This window comes from Mastacembelus armatus, chromosome 23 (genome assembly GCF_900324485.2).
Source record: "Mastacembelus armatus chromosome 23, fMasArm1.2, whole genome shotgun sequence".
Lineage (NCBI taxonomy): Eukaryota > Metazoa > Chordata > Actinopteri > Synbranchiformes > Mastacembelidae > Mastacembelus > Mastacembelus armatus.
The window spans coordinates 3,585,176-3,607,996 of record NC_046655.1 but is presented as its reverse complement, the minus strand read 5'-3'; the positions used below and the strand labels follow the sequence as shown (position 1 = coordinate 3,607,996).

The 22,821-nt window shown below is 42.4% G+C and overlaps 2 protein-coding genes across 2 annotated transcripts; both read left to right on the top strand.

Annotated features, from left to right (window-relative positions):
- The first annotated feature begins 3,041 nt into the window (after positions 1-3,041).
- e2f7 (E2F transcription factor 7) lies at positions 3,042-12,701 on the top strand. The gene is made up of 13 exons (XM_026327481.1): positions 3,042-3,245; positions 3,816-3,920; positions 4,438-4,749; positions 5,360-5,519; positions 5,692-5,922; positions 7,111-7,266; positions 7,398-7,532; positions 7,670-7,843; positions 7,961-8,033; positions 8,727-9,027; positions 9,506-9,677; positions 9,974-10,323; positions 10,998-12,701. Exons 2-13 carry the CDS (start codon positions 3,825-3,827, stop codon positions 11,151-11,153), a joined length of 2,316 nt encoding a protein of 771 aa, XP_026183266.1. The 5' UTR covers positions 3,042-3,245; positions 3,816-3,824; the 3' UTR covers positions 11,154-12,701.
- A 3,039-nt stretch (positions 12,702-15,740) lies between these two features.
- csrp2 (cysteine and glycine-rich protein 2) lies at positions 15,741-22,710 on the top strand. Its single transcript, XM_026326701.1, has 6 exons — positions 15,741-15,864; positions 17,136-17,258; positions 18,920-19,088; positions 20,223-20,352; positions 21,218-21,311; positions 22,632-22,710. The coding sequence occupies exons 2-6, from the start codon at positions 17,147-17,149 to the stop codon at positions 22,706-22,708; spliced, it is 582 nt and encodes a 193-aa protein (XP_026182486.1). The 5' UTR covers positions 15,741-15,864; positions 17,136-17,146; the 3' UTR covers positions 22,709-22,710.
- The last annotated feature ends 111 nt before the right edge of the window (positions 22,711-22,821 follow it).

The window sequence follows — 22,821 nt, the reverse complement described above, 5'->3', positions numbered from 1 at the left end:
TCTCAGTGTAAGTTTAATATTTACCACCTTGAAAATGTGTCAGTTCAGTAAGAATATCTGCAAAGATGCTCTGTGATAGAGGAGGCCATAATTTGGAAGCTGCCTTAATATTGTGTCTGGAGCCATCACTAAATGCCAATGTCAGATGTAAGACATTGTGGGTGTTGTAAAGTGATGGCACTGAGCTCTGTGTGAATGGCAACAAATTTCCAGGGGACCAGTTTGAGAAAAGGTCAATCCATGCAATACTGAGTGGCAAAACAGAGGCAATAAAAAGTACAGTATGTGTGTCAGAGCTGGAGTACAGAGGGAAGTGAATAATGGCAGTGAAACAAAGAAAAGAAAAGAGAAAAATAAACTCCCAGCCTCTACTGAACTCATACATATAGTATCATTTTATGTGGATCAATGCATTCCCGAAGTATTTCATTTCCCAGAATGCCATGCATCAAGACACACCTTATGAAATGGCTGTATTCTGATTAATAAGTATGGACATTTGCACTTTTTAAAGGAAAGAATTTAGCAAGTCAGTGTAGCTCATGTATTAATACTGTCATAGACTTTGTAAACTCTGCTAAATACATAAATACATAACGTAATAGTGATGTATAATGTGACTCCAGCCAGCTGCAGCACGCACAGCAGCGGCAAGAGCGGCGCACAAGTATAAAGGTCGATGGTGCTTGAGATCTATGAATACGGGTCATACTTAAGTATGAGGTATCTAGACTTAAAAAAAAATAAAACAGCATAAAAACCACAATAATTAACCACAACAATACAACAATACATGCTTGTGTGCTGCTCAGTGAGGCTGCCCTGTCTGAATCTATGTGAGCTTTCCTAACTCGCCTTACCCAGATAGACATAGACCTGTCAGACTGGTCTGTAAAGGAACCGAGACCTCAAGTAACAGAGCACGAAGAGTTTTAGCATATCAAAAAAGGTTAAGCACAACATTGTTTGAAATGAAACAGAATACTGCTGAAACTAAGCATCTGAGCCAAGTGTCATTACTCTGGATAACAAACAAATCTGTTAACACTTCATTCAGTTAAAGGTTTTCTTTGGATTTCGCTATTAAACCTCTTACTGTTGGGTAGTGTGGGGCCTCAGCTGGATTGAAATACATACAAAGAATGTAATTTAAATGGGAAATGGGGAGTGTAATGACATAAGCTTTGTGAGATCAAATGCAAGAAGGCAAAGAAAGAATGTAAACCACAGATGTAACAGCTTGGGTTTGACAAAATGTGTGTTCATGCAAACATGCATCTCTTTGTTCCTCTCTGCTCCATAATCGTAATCATCACACGAAGAGATCAGCAGTTATTACACCTAATCAGTGTTTCACAACTGTTGACAGCCAGACCTGCCATCTGCACATCTGCAATTAAACACTACCATTTGATTTGATGTTCAGATTAATTACAACAGAACATTTGTACAAAGGGTGCTGAAAAATCTCTGCACCAAATTAAATGTCTATCACTTACCCGTGTACCTGTGCTTTGTTTTTAACCTTCTTGCTCTTGCATAACCACATTAGACCAGTGTGGCTGATTGCGGCACACAGAGGACTAAATGTGACTGAGCACTGCTCTTATACAGCTGTCAGATCTGTGTTCGGGGGTGAGCTAGGAACCTGGTCCTGTCAGCTGTACTTAAAACACCAGGGACTGGACCAGTTCTGGCAGGCTATTAATCATAAGTGTGCCATGTGTCAAATTTGTCCTGTCTGAAATTAGCTCATATGAAATTTGAATAAGTTAAACTGCAAAATATGATTAATTTAAAAGTCACAAGATTAAAAAAAATGAAAGGTTGACTTTTAAGTTATCAAATGGTGACAGTTTCATGTCAAGATACAGCTGTAACGGTATATCACCAATAACTAGAGGTTCCTGTGTCACAGATATACTATTCAAATGAATGTTTCCACCCTGCTTCACTGGCCCATTGAAAAGACTTGGCGGCAGATCTCGTAGAGCCTGTTGACGACTATTATGCAAGAACTTGGGGCTGGTCCTCAGGCTGGCTGTTGGCATGCAGGGCGGGGCAGCTTGCGGTAGAAAGGGAAGCCGCTCTCTGTCTCACCGCAGCTTTTTTCGCGCTGTGGCCCCCAAAACATTAGCGCCACTCGTACTGACTCCCACCTCCTTGCCCGGTTTCCCATCTGTTTGAGCTGCAGAGCTAATTACAGCCAGCTGCAGACACAAAGCCCGAGTGATTAGGTTAAAGGTATTATAGCGGGTCTCTAGGTGCGGGGCTTGACTACGTGACGCTCGTGTCACTGTGGCGCAAGAAAACGGAGACAAGCTACACTTCGTCTCAAACCCAGAGATCGTCTACAACTGACGAGTCACTCCTTAGAAAATCGGTGTACAATATAAAATACAATCATCAACCTATTTTTCAACGTTAGAAATTTTCGCGCCCCTAAAAAGTGAACTGATGCAAAACGGCCATTAAATAAAGTTGTAACTAAGATTACTGAAGTAATGTCAAGCTATCACAGAGTAATACGTTTTTAGCATGACACCATTAACATTGTAACATGTATTCTTGGGTTCCGAAAGCACAGGACGTTCATTTTACATTAATTTGCACATTGTACTGGATGTGTGTTGGGTACATGTTTTAATCATAATAAAAAAGTTAAGCCTTCACGATATACTAAACTGTTTTTTGTCGTGCACATTGTAGCTTCTGGATTTATCTGTGATTTTTATCACTGTGTCAGTTATTCCTAACCTCAGCTGGTCAGCTCTGCCCGCCCCGAAAAAAGCTCCAGGGTGAGACCTCTCTCTTTTTTACCTCTCCCACAGGCTTGGGCAGAGCGCGCCGGTTGCCCCGCCAACACAACTCTGGAGGCGTGCTCCCTCGTTCACGCCCATTGGTAGAAACCGAGGCGCGTACACGAGCACAACAACGCTGACTGGCTGAAGCTGAGTGACGTAGACTGTCACCTGGGCGCTGATTGGCTGTGGTGAGTCAGATGCCTGAGAGCGCCAGAAAAGAAGCTTGAGCGGGTGATGCTGAAGTCTCCCCGGACCAGTACAGGGAGTCCGCTAACCGGACATCAGCGTCAGAAGCAAGGAGGCACAGGCTGAGAAGGACCCGCTTATTTCGAAGAGGGAAATTAGCTGCTATGTTTGTCTGGAGAACGTACGCGCTGACAAGTGTGTAACACCGGACAGGGAACCACAGCGGATTATTCATTCATTCAAGGGCAGAGAAAGGTGAGGAATGCTGCTTTCCCTCCAGCGGTTTGTTTGCTCTAACTACAAGTTATGGTATGCTGGTCACCTGAGCTAGTTCTGTTAGCCCAGGAGCTAATTAAAGCTAGGTTATTTTCACTGACTATAATAAATAAGTCACCCTAATACATTCGATCTTTTCACGAGCTCCACCATGCCTACATTTTAGTGCTAAACTGAAATAATTTGAGTGAATTTGCCCTTTAATAAAAGAATAACGATAACGTTATTATCCTATATTAGATCTTTTGGATTATAGTAATTTATTAAGCTCATGTAGCAGTACACTCAGCCCTTCACTTTTTTAAATCAGCTGCAGTTGAGTAGGTTACAGTATGTTAGCGATTATCAGGATGATAGTAGTCAGATTGATAGCCCAGCTCCAGCTGTTAGCCTGCTATGGGCCAGTTAGCTGACGCTCTTTGCGCCAAATTCAGTTCACCACTCATCGGAGTTTTCTGCACTGACTGAAACGTCCTTATAACCTCCCCATGCCCCCTGCTAACACATTAGCCAGACCTTTAATATACAGCTTGACTTTTTGGACTGCAGCTTTCCCAGATGGAAGTTGAATGTCTCGCATTGAAAGACCTCACAAGTCCAAGGAAAAGTTTGACGGTGGTGCCGGAGGAGGATGGGTGCCAAAGTGAACAAAAGGTAGGTTGGACTACCAACTTATTACTTGATCTTCGGTGTGGTGAGCACTGTAACTTTTGCAACTGAAAGAGCTGCAGAATCGGACTAATAAGATTTTCGAACTGTGGTGGCATCTTACATCTGTGGTTGTATGTGTGTGTGTGTGTGTGTGTGTGTGTGTGTGCATGAGTGAGTGGAATAGGTTATAACACAGGGGTTATGTGTGTGGCCTGCCATGAGACAATGTAAAAATAGTTTATGAATTAGACTAAAGTCACACAAGGACTTGGGTGAAAGTACTTGATTTTGTGTTTAGGTACATTAGTGCACCCAAATTCATCAGCATACCCCAGGGCTCTCTGCAGTACTGTCAACATCTGACTTCCTAAATGAAACCCAGCAGGTTCAAAATAAAAGCTTTCACTCAGTTTACATATATTAGTGATTCACAATGGAAGGTTTTGCTTTCAAATACTCATAAGCCCCAGTAGAATCAGGTAAACATCTACTAATACAACCACACAACTCTCCATCACAGGAAAACATCTGCACAGAGAAGAGGAGGTCCACACCACTGAAATCTGCAGAATCCACCATCCCCGCTCTGATGGTAAACAGAAAAGGTGCCACCCCTGACCTGGCCCACATCACTCCCATCAAACACACACACACCCCGGCAGAGCCCTGGACGCCCACAGCCAATCTGAAGGTGCTGATCAGTGCAGTGAGCCCAGACATTAGGGACAGAGAGATGAAAAAGGTGCTGTTCAGACCCATAGAGAATGAGAAGGACAAGACGCCAGACCCAGATACTGTGGTGGAGGATATGGAGGTGGAAGACTCTTGTCAGGTACAGTATGTGTAACACCAGACACAGACATTAAGAGCCAAGCTGTATTGAAAGAAAAAAAAATAACAGTTACAAAGGCAGTTCAGAAGAGTCAAACAACCTTTAATACATCTAAAAAGAGATAACATTTTTGGTGGAGTCTTTTTGGGAGGAATAAATTAACTAGCCTTTATTATTTTTTGTTTGATTATGGAACCCAGAAATCTTATAAGTCTACAGAGCTAATTCTTCTTACCCTCACTTTACTCACATTAGCAGCTGAACTTTCAAGATAAGTGGAGTTTCCAAAGCACAAATGAAATCCCTGTTATGCTGGATAAAGTAATTCTGTATATAAGCATCAGATGGAGCCTAAATTGCCCTGGGCTTTTGTGATATGGTTATTTTTTTAATCTGACGTGTGAGCGTTTTTCCAGCCTTATCAAACAATACCTTTCTGGGGACAGAGAATTCTCTAAAATGTGTGCCCTGAAGACATATTACAGGAAATAAATTTAAGAGTCTGATGGTGATGCAGAAGGTAGCACCAAAGCCAACTAACTAAATTTGAAAACATTTAAAACATCAGCCTGAGATAACTTTAGCATTTGTCTTATTAATGCATGCCCAGTTTGAAGCTGCGGACGAAGAGGGGGATGCAGAGAAAAAGCCGAGCAGGAAGCAGAAGAGCCTGGGTCTATTGTGCCAGAAGTTCCTGGCCCTATACCCTGACTATCCACCGTCACACAGTCCCATCTGGATCTCACTGGACGAGGTGGCAACCAGTCTGGGTAAGAGCCAATAATGTAGGGACTAAAGAGATTTGACATTTGACTGACAAGTCCCAGCTCATGCCTGTGGTGAAGGTTTGACCTTTTCATTCATTTTTATCAAAAACACTTTGGTGAGTTTTTCTTTAGATGTCTGATGGACACTTTCTCTACTTTGTACTTACATTGTCAGGAGTGGAACGGCGGCGCATATACGACATTGTCAACGTGCTGGAGTCTCTCATGATTGTGGGCCGTATGGCCAAAAACAGCTACACCTGGTTCGGGCGCCAGCGGCTGGAGGCGACGCTGGAGGAGCTGCAGCGAAGGGGCCGGCAACAGGGCTACCACCTCCAGATGGAACTGGCCAGGGATGCCGCACCAGGGCGTGAGGATGATGGAGGAGATGTAGATGCAGGCAATGGTAATAAAATTTGAATTGTTAAGAATTAAAGTTTAGACAAAGACTAGAAAAAAACGGTTCTGCCAGCCACACTTTCCCCATTTTTTCTAAGCACCGTCAACTTTAAGCATTGGCTGCTTTAATTGTGGTGATAAAAAAAGGTTTATTGTTTCACTTAAAAGATAAAAGCACTGGTTAAATGCTGTATATGTATATACGGTGTGCGTTTTATCAGTAGCAGCTGCCACCAAATTAATACCGCATCTAATGGATCATTCCCCATCAGCCTTAAACCCCCATTAACGAATATAAGCCTGGTTTCCATAGCGATACTACCTCGTCATACATGCACTCACACACAAAGCTTTTCATTAAGAGGGCGTGTGTTGACTTGGCAATGTGTCTGGTGATAATAGCACTCACAACAAAGAGGTAGTTTACAAAGGTAAAGCCTAATTACATGGTTAATGTCTGTTGGTGCTGGTTGATTGTGATGACCTCGGGCGATACGCAACAGAAAAGCTGTTGCTGTGACATTTAAGATGTTTTGATTGATGAATGTCTTGTTTTTATGTGTAACAGTGGTCAGGGCTGAGCCTCCATCATATTAAACATAGGCCATCTAACCTGTGGTAGAAGCTGTGTTGTAAGGCTTTGTATTATACCTCAATGCATCAAATCCTACTTATCTACCAAAATGATAATTATCCTTATTTCAGGCCAAAACATAGGACAATTACAGCTGTGAGAAGGCAGATAGTGATGTTTCATATTTTATTCATGAAGCTGGAATTAATGATACTAATGCACTGGTTTGCCTGCAGAACTGGAAAACCAAGACTTGTATTAGTTACCACTACATCCAGTAGAGTTGACATTTTATAGATCAAATGTGTTAAGCTGTACCACAAAGTGTGAGATCTAATGTCTGACTAGAACAAAGGCTACCATTGTCAAGATTTGATCAGGTTAAAATTGACATGTTTTAGGGTTATATGAAAGCTTTAGAATACTTTGGGAATCAGTTTAGTCTTGAAGGGGATGTTATATCTTTTGCTTTAAGTTTCACAAGTAACAGTTTTTTTTTTTGTTTTTTTTTTTTGTTTGCTGCTACAGTGACCTGGCTTTTCATTATATATCAAGGTTTATTTTGCATATGATGTTCTTGTGATGCGTTTTACATACTCCATTCCAATTTGTGGTTTGCAGTTGGTGTCAACAGAAAAGACAAATCGCTGCGCATCATGAGCCAGAAGTTTGTCATGTTGTTCCTGGTCTCCAAAACTCAGACTGTTACTCTGGACGCAGCAGCGAAGGTCCTTATTGAGGAGAGTCAGGACTCGTCAAGTCACAGCAAATACAAAAGTAAGAAATCCAGCACAAATGCACACGTGTCTATGCATTAAAGAACAGTGGTCCTGAGTCTTGTATGTCCAGTAACAGAAATTATGTTTCCTCAGTCTAATCAAAACTGAACAACATCCTTGTATCTTTAGCTAAGGTGCGGCGACTGTACGATATTGCCAATGTCCTGACTAGTCTGGGGCTCATAAAGAAGGTGCACGTCCAGGGCAGGAAGCCAGCCTTCAAGTGGCTCGGTCCAGTTGAATTCAACAACTCTGGAAATGCCGGTAAGAATGAAAGGCAATACCGAAGTGTGTGTAATGGTGAAGGTTTCCTGGGACTTATATATATATTACTGCATTTGTCATTTCTGCAGTCACATTAACTCAAGCCTTAACCATCGCATTGTCATGACCACCTGTAGGAAATAATGTGAGCATGGCAGCTGTCACCGTGCCTCACGCCTCACAGCCAATGACAGCCCAGGACCGAAAATCCAAGATGGCACGCCACGCTTCTTTCAACATCAAACCAACTTCAGTGGCGGTCCAACGACAGGTCAACTCCGCCCCCAGCACCCCTCAAAGGGAACTGACAGGTAATACAGACTGAAGTTTACGAGATGTGTTCTTCTTGTCTGCTGGTGTACAGAGCAGCTGATTACTCTGGAACATTTCTATACTCCTGTCTGATTACACCGCTCCTCACAACTCAGGTCTGCCAAATCAGCCAGTGGATTATTCCAGAAAGACGGCAAGCAACAGCGCAGTGTGTCGACTGCAGTTTGAGTGAGTGAACGCCAACACACACAAACACACATTTTCCCTTTGGTTCAGATTTATCTACTGTACTGTACATTTAGTTTTCACTGGCTCGTGTTCAGCTTTAGGCTACATGTAAGAGGAGTGGACTGCTGAGGATATGAATACTTATTGTCTCCTCAGTTATAGCTCTCAGTAGTTTGTTATTTTTATGGTTGGCATGCCCATGGCCAAACCACCACCGCCCCTGGGCTGGGGCTGTTAAACATTAAGGTAATAGGACATGAAAGTGTGTGTTGAAAAGGGATTTTTCCATGTGAAGCTGGGTAAAAATCCAACAGGGGCAGTGGTAGCCCACAGGATAACTTTTGGTGAATGGTTAGAAATCTGAAGCAGCAGGAGGGATCAGAGGGACATCAGTCGCAGGGGATCAGCAACAGTTTGGAGACCTTTACCTGCATTTTGACTGTAGTCAGAGGGACTAAATTTATACCTGCTTAGTTACTGCTGCCTGAAAAGTCCAGAAAGTCACAGTTCACACTCTTTCTGGTTCAGCTCAGTTTAGTTACTTTTAATTATTGCCCTTATTTCTTGATTTAGTTTAGATAAATAACATCCACAGCTGACTAAAAGAACTGTCTGATCAGGTCCAAGCTCAGAATTAAAGCTTTAATCTTAATAAAACTACAAATTAAAAATTTATTCCTTGCCTCTTTTCAGCAACCGTCCAGCGCTGAACACTCCCATCCACAGCAGTCCACCTCCCCCTTCCTCCACCCAGTCCACCCTACTGGCTCCTCACCTCCACCCTTCTCCCCACTGCTTGGCCTACCTTCCCAGCCTGTCCCAGCCTTCAGTGGTCATGGTGTACACGGCGCCAGATAAACCCGACCAGGCGCCTGAAGGTCAGAGGTCACCCAGGCTGGAGTCTGGGGACGGGAAAAAGAGAAGGAGAGAAGAAAGAGAAGAGGAGACAGCGGTGAAAAAGAAAGGAACATCTCAGTTACAGGAATGTGACAAGGTAAAAGTCTTTTTTCTGTGCAGTTTTACGTCACAATCAAAAGGTCTTGTTAGCAGCTCAGGAGAACTGACCATTACATTATAAATATGAAATAGTACGCTCTTGCTGATGAGGATAATTTAATTAAAGACGTATATTAAGAGGTGTACAGGATATTTGATTACTTGAAAAGCTGAGGAATTAATCAGGAAACACAATCCTAGTAATTGGAAAAGTCCCATTTTCCTGATAAGATGGTCTTTTAGAGAGGTAGAGTCTTTAAGAGCTCTACTTCCAAATCAGGAAAATCATTTGGCAGAAGATATGTGATTAGATTGGGTGAGTGTTAATCAGCACACGGCTCCATGTTGATTTAAAATGTTGGACCAGAAAAAAAGTCATATGGACACAGAAATAAAATAGCAGGTTCTTCTATTTTATGTTTATACTTCTATTTTATCTGGTCCAGGTGAATTTATTCCTGTGTTTTTCCTTCCAGATGAGAGCTGAGCCTCACAGGGAAGCAGGGGAGTCCTCCCAGACAGGTACCACTAGGACTACTCCTGATTGCCCCGCAGTGCCCTCCAGTGCATTCGATGAGAGCATACCTGGCAACAGCAGCAGTGAGCCAACTCAGCCATCACACTACCTCTATGTACCCAACAGTGCAGGTATATTCAGCTTTCTGAACACTCTGGGTTAGTCAAACAGAAATCTCCAAGTCTAAAGAAAACTGACTGTGGAAACTGGAATTAAACATGAAATTTGTTGCATGATCATATTTTCAGTAAGCTAGGCAAACAAATTGAACTTGAATATGTTCCTAAAGATGTTACAAAAATCAAATCCCTGTCTCAGGATAGCTCAGGTGACTTCAGTTTCCTAAGACGTTTTAATCAGTGTTAATGGTGTGATCCAGAGATCAAATAAAAGCAGTTCTTCGTATTTTCTCATGTTCTGTCTTCAGGTCTGAACAGCCTCAACTTCTTCCTCTCTCCTGGCCAGCCACCAGCCAGTATAGCACTTCCTTCTAACGGTGTTCACACCCTGCTGCCCTATGTCCTGGTGCCCTCTGCTGCCCTGTCCCATTACCCCCTGGTGAGCAGTTTACAACAGCAAGGCACTGACAGCCAGCTCAGCTTCAGCCTGCCTGCCATGGTGCCTTACAGCCTGACAGCAGCATCAGAGATCAGCTGGTCTCCAGCTGCAGCACCGTCCACCCCGGAGCACAGCAGGCTGTACGGGTCGGCAGCAGGCCTTCCACAGTCTCCCTCAGGCCCGCGTCAGACTGTCAGCATCAACACACCAGAACCACTGGTAAGAATTTCCGACCCTGGAGCTCTCTAACTTCACTCTAACTTCACTCCCTACCCACCTGCTTGTTGCAGCTAAGAATTTTTGGTTCTTTTCAGTCTTCCCCACGTGTACACAGCATCATAATTTATCTATATAAAAATACATGACTTGGTATCAGGCAGCTTCAAAATGACACAGCACAGCTTGACATGAGAGACAGTACAGCATCTGTTTTGTGGATGGTCTCAGTCATTTCCTCATCCAGACACTTTTTGTGTGTCACAGTGGTGTATGTTGATTAATCTCCAGGTCATTAAATAGGGATTAATGCTCTTCTCTGCAAAGCTTGTCATAGCTCTGCTGGCACTGCTCAAACAGAGCTGTTCTTAGCGGAGCAGCTGTGGTGCTGGATGGCAAATTAATTCTAAACAATAGGACAAATCAGCAGCCATGTTCTAACAAAGCAGAAATCAGGGCTGTCCTCTAGCTCACACCCACTATCACATTTAACACATGACAGTGGCTAAAAGGCAGAAGCAGGGCCTCATGGCAGCCACTGGGGGGATTCATCTTTTTCATCTGCAAGTATTTGCTAGTTTTCATAGCTCAGAGCAAATTCAGTATCTTTGGGTTTATTATTGTGATAAACAGTAAGAGTACTGTACATGTAAACGTGACACTTTGTCCTTCCACAGACTCCACACACTCCAAAGGAAACTGCAGTGTCTGCTTCTACAGCTTTCTTCCAGACCCCAGGCACACTGGGAAATGTAGTCAGCACCGCACCAGCTGCTCGAAGAAGAGGCTCTGCACAGAGAAGGCTAGACGTCGGCCACCCACCGGCCAGTTAGACATCTGATGAGATGACGAAGGTGGATAATGTGCCGTCCTAAAATTGAAAAAATACGGTTTCAAACCATTGGTGATATTTTTTTAGTTTTTTAATTAGTAAATTAAGGGTTTCTTTCCAGGATGCAGGAGTGTACATTTTAACATGAGACTGTTTCTGGGAGCTAACATTTGCTTTTCAGAAAGCAGAGAGCTTAGAAAGCCTTACCTCGTCCCAAAGGTGGCTAATGTGTCCTAAAATCCTGTTTACAAATGACATGAATGAAACTCTTCAGTTTTTGGTTCTTCCAACTGTTCAAATGTGCCTCATGGTTCAATTATGGGACACTAATTTTCAGAGTAAATGAGAGATGCAGTATTGCCAATGTAACAGTGCCCTTCTGTGGTGGAAGTCGGCCACTGCTGTATTTTGTATTTGAGCCTTACTTTTTCCCTCCAGATGTGAGCAGACTACCTAATATCACACATCACTTGTGTATTATATCCCACTTGCTATTTATATTTTAGCTAATATATGTTGATTACAGGGACTGTAATGAAACATTAACGTTTTTTAGCACTAAGTATATTATGAATGTACATTGAATTTTGAAGTGATTGTTTTTAGCTGGCCCCTTCAGGTTTTACTACATTGTCAAGATATAATAGGAAATGCAGTAGCTGCTGGTCATCATTTCAAATTGACAGCAGCAGACGGTGGTCTCCAGGTTCGTTACAGTCATTACTGTGAGGGAAAAATCACTAAAGCCTTAAATGTTTACAACCAGTCAAGTATCTCAAGGAGCAGTTCTTCAGCTTCTTGCTTTACAACATGTATGGATTCATTTGTTCAGCAGGAAGACAAACGTTAAAGGTGCTGTGTGAGTTCTCAACTGTAGTACTTGATGGTTACCAAACCCTTTAGCTTTGTTACTCACAACTCAAGGACAATGTGATATGGGACAATGCTCTCAGGTACTTGAATGACTTTACTAGAAGTAGATTCCGTAGAGATAAAAGTACTGTAAAGCTTTTTATCCAGGGAAAGCAGACTGAGCTTATCTGCTGTCTTTTTTTTTAGGAATATCATTCCACATTCACAGAGCCCAACACATCTGGGAAATTCTCTGCATGACCACAGGGGTGCAGGGTGCAGGGTGCCAGGCACCATGCACACAAAAACAAGCTATCTTTATCAGCAGGAGTTTGTACCAACAATCCTCTGGTAACAAACTCACTCGCTTGCTTCCAAGACAACCCAGCCAAAACATGGGTGCTTCATATAGGAATCATTCAGGAGAGTTTAGCTATGTCACACCAAAGGGTGCACAGATAATCCACTGACAAGTGGATGAATAGCTATTAATGTACAGTTATGTCTGTAATTATTTGTGTACATTGTATTCATTGTGTCATTTAATAATTTTACTTTCATATTGTTAAATGTTGCTTTATTGTTTGGAAGATAATGACAATTGCACTGCTAGTTTTAGTAGCTGTCTGCTGATCTTTTACAGAAGCTCAAGCTTTTGCTTCACTCTCTGGCTGCCCTCTCTAGCTACGGGGCAAACTGGTTCTGTACAACTTTCACAAACTTTCATTAAAAACATTATTTCACCAAGTTTCTGCCAATTTTATCTCATTCAGTTTTATATCGCAATGGGAAGAAATGTTGAAAGATTTACAGATGGGTGAGTTGACTTATTCACATATTTAAAGACAGTCCAGATCAGAGTGGCCCAGCAGGAGGAAGAAAGCCGTGCTAATGTGTCGAGATGACACGGTTGATCTGTACCAGTTCTTATTGCTGCAGTTTCATAAAGTGTTATATTCACAAAACCCTCAAACATTAGGTGGAACTGATGATCGGGGTGAAGCCAGAGCATTACAGTATGCATTAATACAAACTGATTCACCGCTCAAATAGCAGGTAGATGGTTTTAATCCAAACTGCACAATAAATACCTGTGAACTGAGGCTGGATTCCTATTTAAAGCGAATGAAATTCCATTGGTGATTAACGCGCTCAGCACACCAAGAGTAATCTCGGGGTCAGATCAAGCTGATTGAGTCACACTTAAAAACACACACCATCTGTCGGAGGACATAAACATCGAATCAAAGCTTTTATATCGGCACTAAAAGTGAGCCGAGGGAGCTGCCAATAGATGCGAGACATTTATGACACTAAACCTCAGCAGATGGGACAATTAACTTTATATAGACAGACAGTTTAGCCAAGTATCTGCTGTGGCCAGAAAACACTACAATGAAAACACACATGTTCCTGGGGCAAAACAACAATTACCCTGCAAATATACACCCCCCTTCCACTCTGATTGCTGCCTCTGTTTCTATTACTATACTGAAACTGTTACCACTGCTAAAATGCTATTAACCATCTAGTACCTTTGTGCCAGTTTGGGTACTGGTAAAAGTCCAGTATAACCAAAAGTCCACTAACCAGCACTGTTAAGGCAAACCTCTAACTCTACATTTCATTTGTTTAACAAGGTAAGGGGGTTTTGCATATTGATTTAGATACAGTTATACACAGAGAGGTGTTGTAGTGATGTGGTGTTGTTTTATGCTCCTTCCATGTTCAACTGGGAAGATAAATATTCTTCCAAAAACTATCCCCTTCTGTGCTTTGATTGCACTTTGCTCTGCAAATCTCCCAGTGGTGTTTATTTGGGTTGATCTGTTACCTATGATTCATATTATTTTCATACTCTGGAGTCAAACCAGTGAAAAGAGTCTATGCTGGCTGTGCTGCTCCGATTTAGGCTCAGTGCAAATTGCAGATGTGTAGATCACACCTGACTGCCTGCTTCTAAATCACTGGATGCTGCAGGCGGATGCTTCCTCCATGAAACTGCAAGTGATTTAGAAGATACTTTATTCATTGTAGAGGGAATGTCAGACTATAAATGCTGCAGTCTCACACCATCTGAGCAACAGAAAGAGGTGTTCTGTCTATTAAATCAGCTCAAATGCATTTGTATGTTTTCAAGCACAGACTTTGTATATGTGGTCAGTGGTTTCAAAGGACATCTACAGTATGTCTCTTTCTTAATTGTGGAATCGTGAACACTGACTTTAGCTGAAGCTTGAGAGGCCTGTAGTTGTTCAAATATTTTTCTGGGCTCTGGTGAGACTTTCCTGGAGAAATCTTGGAATGATTCACTATTGCTCCAAGATTTCTTCATTTGCAAATAACAGCTCTTGCTGTGATTTGGCACAGTCCCAGTGCTTAGTGGCTCTGTAGCCCTTTTTAGACTCATATACACAAAATAATATAACACAGTTTGCTTTCAAAATCTCTAATGGGTTAATTACATTTGGTCGGTGGTGTCTTTTTAATTAGAAGAGCAGAGTTAAAACGTGAAGTTTCTTTTAATATCTTTCTACGCGGCACTCCATTGTTATGGTCACATTAAAACAAATAGCACAATTGGAAAATAATGAAGCTGAGGTTTGTGGGTGACAATATAGGGTCCTAACTGTGGTCCCTCTGCAGTCCAGTCATACAGATAATATTCTAACACACTTAGATCAATAAAACAAGCTGAGGTAAGGGGAAACTAGATTTACTGAATCTCTGTGCACATTAAAGACTTTAATTAAGTGTAATTTGAGCCTACTCTGCTTACAAGGGGTGAGTCCTCAACCTTTTAATTAAATGTAATTAATCATGTTAGTCTGCTACACTCGCTATGTAGTGTCACTGTGGTGAGGCTTTTAGCGATTGCATGAGACTAAAAGTCACAGGGTTCATATTCAGCACAGTCTTTGTGATGTTGTGTTTTCAACTGTGCTGAATCCAGGATTTGTATGTAACTGTGGTGCTGTAGCAGCTACAGCTGATGTGTATTCATAAAAGCTGTTTCTATTATTGTATCTTATTGACAGGTGCTGGAATAGTGATTATTGGGACAATGCACCAGAATAATCTGTTATAGTATGTTTGTCTTAAACCTAGATGTGCTGCAGCCATTTTTCTCAGTTACAGGTTAAACAAGACCAAGCCAGAGGATTCTGTGTCCAGCAGGGGGCAGAGTAATTTCAAGTTTGGACAAACTAATACAGTCTTGGTGTTTTAAAGATGTACAGTGTTTTCTGATATAACATTTTATTACAATAGATAGATAGATAGATAGATAGATAGATAGATAGATAGATAGATAGATAGATAGATAGATAGATAGAACCCATAAAGCCATAAAGTACTGCAAAGCCCGTAGGTTTTCATTAGAGCCATTGGTCTAAAAGTATTTAAAACAACGAGGCAGGAATAAAACAAACTTTTAAAAACAAAAAAACAAACTTAAAAAGGTTCTAAAGTCAGTCATCAGTGCAGAGCAATATGACTGTGTAAGTATGTAACAACATTTGTCCTTTCCTCTGATTTGAAATTCTAGCCTATAAAAAAAAGATCTGTGTATTGAAAGGCAGCAATATTTCAGACCCATTTTTTAAAAAATGTACCTTAAAAATTCACAAAATATATTATTTCTCCCGACAGCACCTGAAGGTAGCATGATGAGTTCACGCCCCCGGAAGCCCCTCCTCCCTTCCCTCCCACTAAGGCAGCAAATATGCGGACTATGTGGCATTTGAGTGTCGGTGCAGTGAGGAGCGGAGCTACCGTCTGGATAAACGCTTATCACATCCAGCTGCGGAGAAGCTGTTTCCACATCTGGACCTTCTTACGGTTTCCACTTTAACGTTAAGGTAAAAGGTTTTTACCCTGACACTGATCTTTCCTGCAGGTTAACAGAAGACAAATAGGTTCAATACTTACTCTAACTACTGACTGTAGGTTGTCAGGTGAATCTGTGTGTAGCCGGTTTATTCATTTTGGTGCTTTTGTTTACAGTGTGTTTCAGGACACTACTGTGGTTTGCTGTCCAACATAGCAGCTAGACATGTAACTAAAAAAAAAACCTGGTCAATAACTAAAATATGTGTAAAATATGGTTGTCCCTGCTGAGGTGGTCAGAGGTCACAGAGGTCACCATGTGTACTTCTGACCCTGGTCTTCAGAAAGGCTCATGCTGCTAGAGGCAGGAAAACAGAGATAAAGGAACACAGAGTTTTTCATAGGATTTTAATTCAATACCAGATAGAATCAAGTATAAGCAGTAATGGGCTCCAGAGTCCACACTGAAAAGGTTCAGTGGATCACCTTGGCTGTGAGACTCCAGCTTTAATGTGGTTTCGTTAGTTCAGTTTGAAGCTATTAGCACCGACCTCTGTGAAACTTACTGTAACTTGACATTAAAAGTCCACTTGCTGATCTTACTATCACACCCTGCCCTGAGGGCTGAGTGATGCTCATGTTAATGCTCTTCTGATCCCCCTCAGGTTTTTGGCCTGATCCACAGTCTCTAATTCAGCTCGGGGGAGGAGGTTTTGAAGATTAATAGTTTATCCTATTTTCATCAACAGCTTTTTCTATTTTTAATCAGTGAAGTCTGAGGTCACAGCAGACTTGTTTTATGGCGATGTGCAAGAAAAGCCCAGCATCTTAAAATGTTAAATCTGTCTCTTATGGAAGCTCGTCGACGCGTTTTTAGAGGGGAGTGACTCTGTAATTACAGTCATATGCAGATGTGTCAGGGAGTGACACGGTGTGTCGTGTGGTCTCTTCTTTGCTGTGTGTGTGTGTGTGTGTGTGTGTGCGTGTGTGTGTGTGTGTGTGTATTCTGCAGCTGCAGCCTGTCAGACAATAGGACTTAAGACACGACGCCCCGAAACATTCCTCTGGGTATTAGTCTGTGCTGTTGTTCAGGCCGACCTTGTTTGCATTGTTGTTTTTCTTTTCTCAGTGTGGCAGTTGTGGCCTATATAGCAAAGGTTTTCATTCCAGTCATTCAGAACAGCTTTTCAAAGGTCGATGCAGATATTGCAGACGGACTGAGAAGAGACAGAAGAGCTCTGCTTCAGGTGCTTCACCTTCTCACGCCCCCCCCCCCCCCCCCCCCCCCCCTCTCTCCTGTTAGGACTGCGCACAATGCCCAACTGGGGAGGAGGCAACAAATGCGCAGCGTGCCGTGGGACAGTTTACCACGCTGAAGAAGTGCAGTGTGATGGGAAGAGTTTCCACAGATGCTGTTTTCTCTGCAGTAAGTAAATGGATGAAACCATATCAGCAGCACTTCAGCACTGAGATTGATTAGGAAGGAGAGTATTTATGTGAGAGTGATTATGAATTATGGAAAGTGAAGGGTCCAGGAATTAGACCTTGCCTTACTTTTGCAGCTAAAAGTCACGCTATCTGAGCATCTGCTGCGTTGGCTTTGTTTTTTAATCTGTCTCGTGTGTGTTACAAAACTGGAACATTGTAAAAATGTGCAAAGGTTGAGAGCCAGTTCCTGTGGAGTTTTTCCTTTTGTAATCATATTTTATGTTTTGTTTTTCTTTTTGCTTCAAAGACGAAGTCTGAGGCAGCTGAGTGTCTGTTGCCAGTAGTCTTAACTGTAATTATTTTATCATGAGACCTGCCAAGAGCAGCTATTGCACAAATCAGTGCATATAATCTGCATGTAATAAGGTAAAAAAAAAAAAATAATCAGTGTGTTTCAAGCCGCACAGAGCCATGGAATATCATTTATTCATTACAGGAAGGAGTGATAAGAAAGCTTGGAGAACCCTGTTTCACCTCTGTGCAGCTCACCAGACAGAGCCTGCTCTAACATTTCTCTCGCTGGGCGTCGGCTGTCGACTTCACACTGCGTTATTGTCAGCTTGTTGGACGAGTGGGCGGCTTGTCCTGCTCCTCACCCAACTTCGAAATGTCAGTGAAGATGTTCCGTGGCAGAAAGTTTCATTTAGCTGCTATCAAGAGAGGACCGAAACAGTTTGAGCCAAAAACGATGAGTTTATTTTTTCCAGCGGCTCTATTACAGAGACAGCCTTGTCTTACACTCCCACTGAGGAGATGACGAGCAACAGGACTTGTTATCTTTCTGTCATCTTTTTCTCCAGTCTCAGTTTGACAGACATGTAAACAGAGCCTCATGACTCTATTCACAGTGGCTCTGTCTTTGTTTTTTGCTTATTCTCATTGCCTGTGGCAACACAAAATTAATGATGTGACTGCAATGGAAAGGAGCTGAAATATTTGTGACATGAAGTGAATCATAACCATAATAACACCAACAACAACAACAACAACAACAGCGCTTAGGTAAAAATGGAAACCTGAATGCCTTTTCTGTCTCTGCATGTTAATATGTTGTACTTAACAGCCTCAAATTATTTGCATAACAAAAGGATAGAAGACGCAGGTGGCAGGTACAAAAAGATGATGCTTGTTGCTTTCGAGATGAAAAATGCAGGACGGAGACTGCATTTAGTCTCATAAAGTCTCTTATGTCTCATTAGTGAGAGAGTTCATGTTAACCAGATGTATGAAAGGCACTGGGAAAACCAAAACTATCAAAATCATTAACAGAATCATCGTGGTTGAAATGTTTAAAATAGTTTAAATGCTGAAAGAGGTGGAAGTGGCAGTTCCAGTGAAGGGCAGGTTAATGTGAAGGGCTGGAAGATGACCCAGGCATAAACACTGGATGAGGTTAAAGTGTTATATTGAGCCAGAATGGTCATTTGTGAAAGAAATTGATGCCAGATGTAAAAGCTGTTTCCATCTAAATGCTCAATTTCTAAATTTCATCAGGAAGCACAGGAATATATTCTATTTAAACTAATTTAGCTGAGGCAGACTTCTTGGTAGCTGATTGCTGCACCTCACTCTGTGTGTGTGTGGTGTGTGTGTCCTCAGTGGTCTGCAGGAAGGGCCTAGACAGCACCACACTGGCAATACATGACCAGGAGATCTACTGCAAGTCATGCTACGGGAAGAAGTACGGCCCGAAAGGCTACGGCTACGGACAGGGAGCAGGAACGCTCAACATGGACCGGGGAGAGCGGCTGGGAATCAAGCCTGAAGAGTAAGCTGGCCTGATCCTTAAATGTTACATAATGGATTCCAAGGCTGCGAGATGATAATACACTGAGATGCATTAATCCTTCACTTAACTGATGCTGATCCTGATCAAGATAATTATTGCCGCGCTCCCGTCTTTGCAACTATGTCATGTGACGGGATGGTTGAAAAGTGGCTACAGCAGAGAGACTGTCCAGGCACTAAAAGCTTAATGATATTGGTTCTACGACAAAAGTTCTACAAGGTCTTTGTTAAGGATTATCAAGTAGGACTGTAATGAGGCCACAAATGCCAGCAATAAAAGCTCATACATGACTTTTACTGTCAGTTACAGTAAAAAAATCAGCAGTCCTGCTGCTTGTAGGACATTTCAGCAGATCACATGTATAGATGTCAAACCTGTATGAACCCCCCTGCTCTTCCTGCAGCCCAGCCTTTACAGCCTTTGCTTTAATGGGAAAATAAGCAGCCTGCCTCTTGATCTAAACCAGCCTGGCTGCAGCAGTTCTCAGCTGGTTTGGTAACATCAAAGTCTGAAACTCAAGAGTAATGACCTAAGAATAGATAAGGATCACTGCTCCCCATAGGGTGCTCATAATGCTCACATACACCCATGTGTCTGAGACTTGAAGTAAAAATGAATATGTGTTAAAAAACAAACAAACAAACAAACAGGAAAACAGCCTCATACATCTACCGAGAATGTTTATTCCGGCCCCAGACGTCAGGTGATGATTGTTATGAAAGAGTGTATTATGTAACCAGCAGGAGCAGAGTCACCCTCCTCTCTGTGCTGCACCACAAAGGGCTTCATTCAGGGGCCACTGGGGCTGGCAGTCACCCTTCGATAAGCATCGCTCCAGGCCCACTCTCCTGCCACTGGCTGTGGACAGAGAGGGAGCAGAGAGAGGGTCGTTCCTGGCCTGTTTCTCTTTTAAGAATATTGTGGTAATCATTAATAAAGTCCAGACCGAGTTATACATGAATTAATAAGGTTGTTTTCTCTGCAGATGTTATGTTTTGGGTCATACTTCACTCACTATTTGTAGATGATCCCTTAAGAAAACAAGAGGCTCAGAATTTGATTTTTGTGGAAACATTTTGTCCTTACTAGGTTTTTTTTTTTTTTTCTCCCCAGGACACAGACTCACAGACCCACAACCAACCCCAACCCATCCAAATTCGCCCAGAAGTTTGGAGGTTCAGAGAAGTGCGCCCGCTGTGGAGACTCTGTGTATGCAGCTGAGAAGATCATGGGGGCAGGAAAGGTCAGAAAGGTCTAAAGCATCTTTCTAAGTGAGACTTGGTCGCATACCCAGAGTTAAAAAATGTGCTCCTGTGAGTGAAGATGCAGTGTGAAGCTAGTGGTTTTTTCAGGGTGCACTCAACTTTAAAGAACTATCATCATATACTGATGTAGCATGAGCAGCCCCAACAGAGAAGTGACCTCAGCGCCACAGGACTGAAGTCAACACCACCACAGGGGTGAAACCTGTTTGGCTGGATTGATCCCATGTGGTTTTTACAGAGCTGATCCACATGGACAAGGTCCGGTGTGGTCTCTCCTAACGAGAGAACACAAATCCTGTTTTAGTGATTGAAGCTGCATGAGGCTTAGATGGGAGCTTCCTAACAGCTGGCGTTAATCGAGGCCACGTGGACGCCGGGGCTCTAACACAGATTTACAGTAGATGAAGTCATGTGGCTTGTGCTCTGGAGACAACGTCAGGATGTTTTGTTGTGAAGGAGAAGAATCAACAAGTGTGAGATTAGTGAGCCATATGAAAACCTGTCTGCAGAGGAGCAAAGATTTGTGTTCAGGGGATTTCTGCTTCCTCTAAAAATGGGAGTAGATCCACCCTGACCTCATATGGGTTCACACACAAACAGATTTATAGCGGTGATGTCACTGTGCACAGAGCTGTTAATGCATTTCCTAATAGGAGGAAATCCATCTGAGGCTCCACTCATTGGCTAAAGCAAAATGAATTCAAGGCTGTAAGAGAAATCTGTAACTGTCAACTGTCCAAAGAAACTAGAAAACATGTTTTAACATTGCACAAGCCTCTCAGTTAAGGTAGATTTAGTTTCAAAGCACATATATATCAAATGACTGTCTCTTGCTCCTCGTAGCCATGGCATAAGAACTGTTTCCGCTGTGCAAAATGTGGCAAGAGCCTGGAGTCGACCACCCAGACCGAGAAAGATGGTGAAATCTACTGCAAAGGTGAGCTCAAACTACACACGTCGCGTATTCCTCCAAAATCGGTCTCTTTCTATTATGGACCAAAGGGAGACAGATGATGAGCATGAGCGTGGAGCAAAGCGCAATGTCACGGGCTGAAACTCATGAACACCAGAGGAGGGTGGGGTACAACAGGCAGTGTATTCAAGTCTTTCCTGGAGTTATAGGATCTGGAATGAGGTTTAGTTGGACTCTACATGTTCCCAGACCTCTAACCACAACTCTAACCACCTACAAATCACCTGTGTGTCTGTGATTTTTTTTTTTTGTTGTTGTTTTTTAGTGATGCATGTATGGAAATTCATTTGTGCTAATGTTTCTGATCCCGTCATTTCCTCCAGCAACTTCATCATCCCAGGGTTTCAGGGTGTCCACACTTTGTGTTTTGTGCCAACTCATAAATGTTAGCATGCTACATATTGTGCCTGATTAATATTAGATATCAACAATGTTAAAGAACAAAACACCCACAGCATCATTCAGAGAACAGCTGTCAAAGTGAAGTCACTACTGGCAGACAGTGGACTGCCTCTCATGTAACAGTTCTATGAAAGAAAACACACACACACACACACACGCGCGGTGACTCACGGTTGTGTTATTTCACGAGTGGCTGATGGTTTGGCTGGATGACACCAGCTGTGTCAAGCAAACAGCAGCTCAGAGATGTGACCTCCATGATGATTTCTGTCTCACTGTCAGTGCGTTCAGGGGAGATGGCTCGGCTACACACACACACACACACACACACACTCACTACACACACAGACGTCAGCAGATGGATGTTCGCTGAATGTCACAAGGAAACCTTGTACTGATGAGCAAGGAGGTTTTTATCTTGGCTCTAAACCCAAACAGGCCAAACTGTTGCTGCTGCTATCAATCAGTGGTTTTGCATGACATGGCTTGTTGTCTTCCTGATTCTACATTAGCACTAGCTGGGTACTGTTACTCTCAGAAACATTTAAAGGACAGATGTGGTCAGCAGACCTAAGATGTCACAGATACGAAAGAAGGCTAAAGCAATTTTCCAAGCCTTTCAACAATTTGCCTAAAAAAAGAAAAGCCCACAGGTGGGTTTAAGAATAAGTTCTGCACATATTCTATGAGCTTATTAAAATTGAATGTGACCCACCTCACCTTAAACCTTCCTTTTTTTGTTTTTTTTTTTTTGTTACTGACATATTAGTTTTCATCACCCTGGCTTCAATTTATAGCACTTCAAATAAAAAAGCTAATGTGTGGTTGGGACAGCCCGCTCTGTGCTCTGTTAATGTTGATTCTTTCCTCCTCCCTCTGCAGCCTGTTACGCCAAGAACTTTGGGCCTAAAGGGTTTGGATATGGCCAAGGAGCTGGCGCTTTGGTTCATGCTCAGTAATGGCTCAACAGACTCAGACTCATCTTTATACATTCCTACATCTACAACCTTCACACTCTCTGATGTGTTTTGTTCATTACATGCTTGTATACTGAAATAGATACAATTAAAAA